The 8,666-nt window shown below is 36.9% G+C and overlaps 2 protein-coding genes across 2 annotated transcripts; both read left to right on the top strand.

Moving 5' to 3' along the window:
- The first annotated feature begins 208 nt into the window (after positions 1–208).
- LOC110840789 (large ribosomal subunit protein eL22) lies at positions 209–3,730 on the top strand. The gene is made up of 5 exons (XM_022086046.2): positions 209–365; positions 787–921; positions 2,269–2,390; positions 2,661–2,766; positions 3,615–3,730. Exons 1-5 carry the CDS (start codon positions 357–359, stop codon positions 3,654–3,656), a joined length of 414 nt encoding a protein of 137 aa, XP_021941738.1. The 5' UTR covers positions 209–356; the 3' UTR covers positions 3,657–3,730.
- Positions 3,731–4,653: 923 nt separating this feature from the next.
- On the top strand, positions 4,654–8,416 carry Atg8a (GABA type A receptor-associated protein autophagy-related 8a). Its single transcript, XM_022086047.2, has 3 exons — positions 4,654–4,867; positions 7,095–7,292; positions 7,939–8,416. The coding sequence occupies exons 1-3, from the start codon at positions 4,778–4,780 to the stop codon at positions 8,002–8,004; spliced, it is 354 nt and encodes a 117-aa protein (XP_021941739.1). The 5' UTR covers positions 4,654–4,777; the 3' UTR covers positions 8,005–8,416.
- Positions 8,417–8,666: the final 250 nt, after the last annotated feature.

Below are 8,666 nucleotides of genomic sequence, written 5' to 3'. Positions count from 1 at the left end.
CGGCACATTTTCGATCCGCGCATTGATTGCATACAATACAGATTACGTGGCTTTCATTGCTTAGTTCTTTGTGCACGGTTTGTATTACCGATAACAATATATTCATATAAGGAAATGTGAATATAATAATATTACGAAAGATGAAAGTGTGCAAATTAATAATAATAATGTTAAGTAACTGAATCTATACTGAGATTTAAGTACAGGACAGGTTGGTCCTAAGTATCACAGATACGAATGAAAATGCTTTTGCCAGTGGTTGCATGGTACTTCCTGTGCGGTGAACTTCCGTTTCTATGTGAGCACGTTTAGCTACGGGTTGAAAGTAGGAGTGTGCCTAGGAATTGTCTTGAAAAATGCCTGTAGTAAGTGTGTTGGATCATACATTTTTTAAAAAATGTAGTGGATAATGATGTGTGTACCTATAATAAGTTGTATTGTGGCATAAGCACTGTATTTTAGGTTTATTTTTAATGGTTTTCGTGTTGCTTTTCATGTGTCTGCCGTAGGAAGAAATTAACATGCCTACCGTGGCAATTTTTCCAAATTTATATGGCGGCAGACTGCTTTGCTATGACGAACTTTGAAGATACCATATAATTTGGAGCAAATAATACAAGAAAATGTATTGATGTATAATAGGTCACTCTTATTAGTGGATGTAATTCATCTAGCTCTTCAGCCGTATTAGCGACCAGTGCTACCAACAGTCCGGTTGAAGCTCTGCATTTATTATTGCGTTATTTTGAATGAGTGATTTCTTTTAAAATTTTGAATATGTTTTAGCCAGCAGTTGTGAAGAAGCCAAAGAAGCAGCAACATATAAGGGCCAAGGGCCAAAAGAAGAAAAAAATTTCCCTGAAGTTTACAGTTGACTGCACGCATCCTGTTGAAGACAATATTATGGATGTTGCCAGTTTTGTAAGTCTGGTAGCTGATGGGTGGTTTCTGTTAATACGTTCATTATAGAAGAAAATCAAGTGTGCACAGTAATAGCATTAACAACTGCAGTATAGTGCTTGAAAAGTGGAAATTAAACAAACTTTACATTACAGTGGCCACTTGTATTCTTTCTTTTTTTTATAAATGGGGGGTTTCATTCACAATTATTGTCACATAATTTTACAATGCAGTGGCCACTTCCTATAAGTAATGTAGAAAGGGTTCTACAAGCCCTAGTAAATTAATTCTGTAGGAATTTTCACCATGGTGGGTTGTTTTTCCCATATATCTTTTCCATGTGTGTTGACTTGACAGCATTCCTTATCAGGGTAAAAGGGTTGGGTGTCTGAGAATATTTACTTCAAGTCTAGTAACTAAATAAACCTCAGATGGCTCAGTGTTTATTATTTGGTGACCATTTATCACCCACTGTTCACTTGCATTGGATTGGCATTCCAGGAAACAAGTATTTTATTTGTGCTATGACATTAAACATCCTTGGCTTAGTCCTATGAAGGAACAGTGGAATGTAAATCAGTTCTATTCTATGTGTGTGGGCTAACTACTGGCAAAGGTGGAACAAATGTTTGACATTCATCTCTTAGTTGTTTCTAACAGATGTAAGTGCTTTTTGGGTTTATATGTTTTAGTTCAATATACATTACGTTGTATTGAGTCTAGTCCGTATAAATAGAAACACATTTTGTGAGAAGTTTGGTAGTCGATTAGATTCAAGTATGTGGTCACCATATTGTAAAGTTGTTCCCATTCCAGTTTACATAATGCATGTAATGGTCCTACATTTTTTCTTGTGTGCACCACGTCCCTGTTATTGTTTTCAGCTGTTTAATTGTAAATCCTAACATCCTGCAGTAGCATTGTTATTTGTATACTACTTTGTCATTGGAGTGATGGTGAGTTTCACATTACAGTAGCTATAGTCAAAAGCCATAAAATACCAGTGCTATGGTATTCATTGTTTTAACAGTAGTATGAGGAGGATCAGATGGGGGCTAACTAAACTCACTCCATGTAGTGAGATCTTGGTAAGCCAATGAGAAACTTTGGTTAGAAGTTCCGTGCCATTTGTGGAACCCAAAGGTTGATTGCGTTGTTCACAGTTAGTCACTGTCCTCAGCCAGATGACTCCTCTGCACATTGTCACACCATGTTTCTTTAGTAACCTCCCATCTACGCCTAGGTATTACTCAACATCTATTTGTGCTGCATGACCCCCAATCTCATCCTTCAGTTCTGATATATGAAGGGGTGCCCCCTACTGTACCATCACAACCAGCAGATCATTGTTACAGCATTTTTTTTTAGGAGAAGTACCTGCAAGAGCGCATCAAGGTGAATGGCAAGACTAATAATTTTGGCAATGTGGTCAATCTGGAGCGCAACAAGATGAAGCTGTCTGTTAATTCTGACATTCCGTTCTCTAAAAGGTAACCACAAGCAGCATTTATTTGTTGGTGTTTTCACCTGATAGGTTGATCTATGACGAAGATTCCGTTTTCTGATCGTGCTTCTGTTATTTAAACTTAATGAAAATCTTGAAAGAAACATGTGTTATGATAACTAATTCTTCAGCTCATTTCACCTGCTTCATACTGTCAGTGAAACAGAAGAGAAATTCATAGTGAAAATTTTTTCATTGTTTTCCTGTTTTGAATAAATTGCAGAATACATGTCTTTGAATATATTTTTTTTGTCAGGTATCTAAAATACCTTACAAAGAAGTATTTAAAGAAAAATAACCTGCGTGATTGGCTGCGGGTTGTTGCGAGCGGGAAAGACACCTATGAACTGAGATACTTCCAGGTAAGGAGCTGTGGTTTGATTCTCATGTAGCGTGGTGGACATGAAAGTGTGCTTGTTGTTGTGAAGGTTTGAAAGTCTGTTTCAAACAGTTTGGATGGCTGTGTAGATGTAGGATATTTATTTTTTGATTTTCAAACTCTTGTGATATAACAAACTAAAGCATGGTAAACCATGGTTTGATTAGTGCTCAAAATTAGTAGACAAACATAAGCAGACTAAATTACAATTGTTTCAAAATTCAAGCGAAATCAATGTAGATTGAACACATTACTGGTTTTCAGAATCCATAAAAGGTAGTGATTTTCTTTGCCACCTGGCAAATCTTGGCTTCTCAAGGATACTGCTCCATGGATTTAGCTAATAATTCCAGTGTTAATTTTTCATATGAGATTTTCCAACCAAAATGTTTATGCATTTCTTATGTCCAATTCATCCGATCCTTTTCAGGTGCATGGGCATCCCCGTCAACTGCTTGTTAAAATTATTCTTTCTGCCTGTGTGTATGAAACATCTGAACAGATTTTCATTAAATTTGGAATTGTGGATTTTTGCAAAAGTTTGTCATTGCATTAAAGTTTTCATTAAAACTGTACAGAAATGACACAAACTTTGCAAATGTATTTTCACTCTGAAGTGAGTGAGGGTAAATTTCCTGTCTGTGTTGGTTACAGGTGAGAGGTTAAATTGTGGCAAAAGCTCCAGAATTGTTACACTGCTTATATTTCCTTTAGTCATTCTGAACATGATGGTTGCCAGAGCAAATTTTGTTCCCGTATCAGGCTCCAAATAAGGTTCTTCATCATGTGTTCATGAGATATTATTAAATGACGGTTGTGTATGTGTTCCAGATCAATAGCCAGGAGGATGAAGAAGAAGAAGACAACGATTAGTCCCATTCATTCAACGGGTACAAAAGAATTGTGTACTTGCTGTTTAATAAATGATTTGTCCGCATGATGTTTCACATGGTTGCTTCCTGATTTGTCTCCCTTCGTGTGTCAGATTCAGAATCCAAATTCTGGGCTTCCAGAACATGCACACTTGTCACATGCAGATATTGTCATCTGTGACACACTAATATAACCTGCAAAATGTGTTTAAGGAACATGTCAGTAGTGACATTTTGCATCAAGAACAGGATAGGTCACATTTTTTAAAGGTTTTCTGCAGCCCTTGACAACTGTTTAGTGACAGTACATGTATATTACATTTATCTGTGTTTTGTGTTGCATTGCAAGGTACAGTCAAGGCCTTAAAAAGTCTTCCATAGTTCAAAGCACTTAGAAATATGTGTAGATATGATGGACATTAAAAAAATACTAGGAATATTAATTTAATCAAAATTGTTCTTTTTACAGAAATTTTGTTCTGTGATCGAAGATACTTTGGAATACTTACAATGCATATTTGACTGTGAAAAAGGACTTTCATTGTAAATTTGGAGTAGGTTGTTTACAGGAAGCCGTCATACAAAACAATGAAATGTATCTACATGCAGACAAATGAAATAAGTGGTCTTGGCATTCACGCAACCAGCAGAGAGGCTTCGTCATTATTGTATTTCGGTACAGTGACTAGGTTGTTTTTCATTAATCCAAACTGCAATTTATTAAGTATATTGTGTTTGACTAAAAAGGATATTAGCTGGTTTCCAAATTCCGCCCATGTCACGAGGAAGACATTGAGGTATGACGTAATTGAGTAGGAATACATTTAACCCCATCAATGACGTTTAACGTATTATTAACAACACTAAGTTTCTACTTAGAGCTACTAATTAAGAATTATAATAATTTCGTGTAACCTACGAACGCGTTCTCTTAGCTTCAAGTTAATTAAGTTAGTAAAGTGAACTCAATTTGGAACTATATTCTAGCACACAAGGAAGCGGATATGCGTAGTCAGCTGTTTTGTGTTGGAGTTCCGAGGTCCGGTCGATGTCATTACGAAAAATCTTATAAATCATATTTGTTTGGATAATCATACGAATAGCGTGTGTTCGTTTGAAAGCATGAAATTCCAATACAAAGAAGAACATCCATTCGAAAAGAGGAAGGCTGAGGGAGAAAAAATTAGAAAGAAATACCCGGATAGAGTTCCAGTAAGTATTACACTTATACTTCGAGATTCGAAACAAAAGGGCATTCATGATATTGGTTTGATTGCAATATGTGTGCCAGGGAAGATTTTTGGCAGGTTCTTTGTTTGAGAAGTGTTGAGTTACAGGTGAGAAACCATTGTATTGACCCAGGATCCTAGCTGAACATTTCAAGGCCGTTGCTTTGTTTGAAACGACACATTCTTGCGTCATAGAATTATTATTGATACATAGTTCCTCCAAGGAGCATGTTTTAAAGCAAAGTTGAAAAGCCGTGGTGATGAAGCTTCTCTTTGTTTTTGACCGTTTTGAATAGGAAACATGTCAAACAAATATTTACCTATATAAAATATTTGTCTAGTTTCATGGATATACCAGACTCTGAGAGAATATTGTACAATACTTTCCTTCCAACTGAATCATATGCTTGGTACAAGAATAGACTCCTTCCACTGCTGAGGCAATTATTCCTTGTTCCAAATAGAATTGAGGCGTTTATGGATCTCATAACGTAATGCTTCACCTCCTACTTGAATTATTTCTGCTGGAATTTGATCACTACCTTGTGATTTATAGCTCTTCAGCTTTGCAATAGCAATTTTAATCTCAAAGGGACTAGGCTCAGGTACTAATGGCTCTGCTGTATGTTATTTCCATCTGTCTAACATCATTGACCCCATGTACATTCGTGAGCTTAGAGAAGTAATTCTTCCACCTGTTCAAAATGTTGTGGCTACCTCCAAGCTGATCACCAGTCTGATCCTTTACCAAGTTACTTCTAGGTTAGTAACCCTTCATAAATTCATTTTTGCCTCTGTACAAGTCTCTAGTGTTCTTGTTTTTACTATGGGTTGAAAGCTAATTGATTTCCTGCCTCTGATATTCCCTGTATTTGTTCTTGCAATGTTTACTAGCTTCACACCATACATTGTTTAGATTATCTACATGTATGTGGCTCAGATTCTGTAACCATTGCAATTTGGCTTGTTTTCTGTGATCTGATAGTTTTAAACATCCTGTATTTTTGGTACATTAAGTCCAGAAATATTTTTCTTAGCATCAAGAGATTACTGTGAAATTTAATTTTGCACAGTTTAGGATTTGAATTGTTTGCAAGTGTTTTCCCTTCTTAATATGTTTGTTAGTGTTAACTAAATTTACACTTACATAATTAAGTTGTAATGTTAAGAAAAATGTAAAGCTGCCCCAACTGCATGATATGGAGGCAGTAGATGGGGTGAGTGGTCAGCATCATACCCCAGGGAAAGGCCCCCCCCCCCCCCCCCCAGTACCCATTTGGCAGGAGGCTGGGTGGGTCCCAGAGCCAGCATGGAAGCTAGAGAAAAATGCTCTGCCCTGGTCAGGGACCAAACCCTGGTCATCCAGCCCATAGTAGTCACTATACTGACTGATTACCTGGCTCATTCAGTTATAGTGGTGCTTTCTGGAATTCATCAGACCTGACGCCAACATTCAGACCACTGTTAACTAATGGCTCCCAGCAATAAGTCAATCATTGCAACTTGTGGAAATAAAACACAAAAATTGTAAATTGGCGTGCCTGCAAACCAACTCTTAAGGAAATACATGTGTACTCAGTTGCAGATCTCAATCTTCATTATGTATGGTGTTTCTGTGGTTTAATTTTAATTCCAGTACTTACATGACATTGTTTTCCAAAATAATATGTTGTATCAACACATTTGCAGAAATTCACCATTTCTGTTGAGAAACCTCATGGAAAGAGGATATGTCCCTGACTGAGATGTAAAGGGGAAGATTATGAAAGGAAATTTATAAAATAAGTTATTAGGGTCATAATAGTTTCTAGTAGCAGGTTCTTGTTGTGATAGTTATGAACCTTCAAATTCCACGACAGTGCAGAATTTCTCTGTACCGTGGAGTTGTGTATATTATGACTGAAAGCAAGTTCCCGTATGTTGTTTTAAGCATCTGATCCTCATGTTGGTTAAATGATCTCTTTGTGAGAGATGTGACTGTTCTGGAATTGAGTTCAGATATTAGTAGCACTTTGAAACAAAATGTCATTGCTTTCTTCCCAATCCTTTCCCCACACTGTAAATAAATATCCTCTTGTCTGATGCTGTTTGCATTTGATATGTAGCATTGAAATAATCTCTTGCTGGTCAGCTCTAGACATTGCAGTGGGGGATCAGTTCATGAGGCCATAACAAAGATTCACTGTCTGTAATTGCTTTTGTCTATGTAGGTGATTGTGGAGAAAGCCCCAAAGGCAAGGATTGGTGATCTGGACAAGAAGAAGTACCTAGTTCCATCAGACCTGACAGTGGGCCAGTTCTACTTCCTTATAAGGAAGAGAATCCACCTGCGTCCTGAGGATGCCTTGTTCTTCTTTGTCAATAACGTGATCCCCCCAACCAGTGCTGCAATGGGCTGCCTCTACCAGGTAACGTCTGCTCCTTATTTCAGGGTAACTACAGATTGCTGGAAGCAAGTGATTGGCACTCCTGCTTCATATTCAGGAGGTGCCCGATTCATCTCATGTCGTCTTTCTCAGGCCCTCTAGACATATATTCTAGTATAATACCTTAAACTAGGCCATGGCCACTTCCTTCCACATTTCTCATTAATCAGCCTAACACTGTATAGTCTGAGGAACTGACAGTGTCTTCAACTGAGGCACTAATAAATAAAAATGTAAGTACTGTATTCTTTGAATGAGTGGAGCTTTACCTCCAAGGTGCTTTGGCATAGGAACAACTTTATCAATGCCTTCTTTGACATTTATTGCACTGCAAGGACCAAGGTATGTGAAACAGAGTTACCTTTCACGCAGAGGACTTCTTATTTGTATAATAGATAATTCCTGCGCCATGAGTGTGTGTTTTAGTGTACAGTCTAATTTTATTATGTGTAATTAAATTGTTGATTGAATCTTGTTCTGGGTATCACAGTATTATCTACTAATGTCCATTTGTTAAATCTAAAATTTATTGTAAGCTACAGGCATAAAATTAGATTGACAAAAATTTTAGTTTGGCATTTCCTCCACATTATATGGCTTAAGTCTAACTGTTGCTGATGGTTTTCAGGAGCATCATGAGGAGGACTCCTTCCTGTACATCGCTTACAGTGATGAGAATGTATATGGCCAGTAAGCGTGCTTTACTTTTATGTCTTCTTTCTGAGCATAAATATTCCTGTGAACATAGGATGTCTCAGCCCAGCAAGTAATTCAGAGCAATATTAAACTTTAATTTTAATATTTTCAAGAATAAACAGTTGTCATAAAGATAAAAATACAGTATTTTCTGTATTGTTAGAAATTTCGGTATTTTGTGTGCACATACTAGTTTGAACACTTGTTTTCTATCCTGTCATTTTATGTTCCTTACAGCATGAGAGTCTTTATCTCTTGCATTGTGATTAGAAAAGTTTGATTTCAAATTCAACAATAGCTCTATGAAACAAGTCTTAACATGTATTATCATTACAGTTACTATACTGGATAGAATGTACATATATATATGGTAATGTGTATTGTCATACAAATAAATACTTTTCTTCATTTGGGAGGCCTTCATGAAAGTAATTTGGAATCATCCTGACTATGGTAACCCTTTCACTGCTCTCTCTATTTTGCAGATGCACAGAGTCCACCTTTCAATTAATAGTCACTCAGTTGGTCAGATTCTGTGCTTTCTGTGGAATCCATTGGTCATTAGAGACTGCCATCATATCCTCCACACTAATTAGAATATTTTATCAGGGCTCTCGACTTCAGTTCTCCATGGTGTTCCTTGGTCCCGTGTTTGGTCTA

This window comes from Zootermopsis nevadensis, unplaced genomic scaffold, assembly GCF_977971745.1.
Source record: "Zootermopsis nevadensis isolate Lab colony 2312 unplaced genomic scaffold, Znev_1.0 Znev_ptg000027l, whole genome shotgun sequence".
Classification (NCBI taxonomy): Eukaryota; Metazoa; Arthropoda; class Insecta; order Blattodea; family Termopsidae; genus Zootermopsis; species Zootermopsis nevadensis.
The sequence above is the reverse complement of the archived record's forward strand: the minus strand, read 5'-3'. Positions and strand labels throughout refer to the sequence as shown.

Coding starts and splice junctions, on each gene's coding strand:
- LOC110840789 (XM_022086046.2), top strand. Junction 922..2,268: donor TTATGGATGTTGCCAGTTTT/GTAAGTCTGGTA, acceptor ATTTTTTTTTAG/GAGAAGTACCTGCAAGAGCG. Junction 2,767..3,614: donor ATGAACTGAGATACTTCCAG/GTAAGGAGCTGT, acceptor TATGTGTTCCAG/ATCAATAGCCAGGAGGATGA.
- Atg8a (XM_022086047.2), top strand. CDS start 4,778: ATGAAATTCCAATACAAAGAAGAACATCCATTCGAAAAGAGGAAGGCT. Junction 4,868..7,094: donor AATACCCGGATAGAGTTCCA/GTAAGTATTACA, acceptor TTGTCTATGTAG/GTGATTGTGGAGAAAGCCCC. Junction 7,293..7,938: donor CAATGGGCTGCCTCTACCAG/GTAACGTCTGCT, acceptor GATGGTTTTCAG/GAGCATCATGAGGAGGACTC.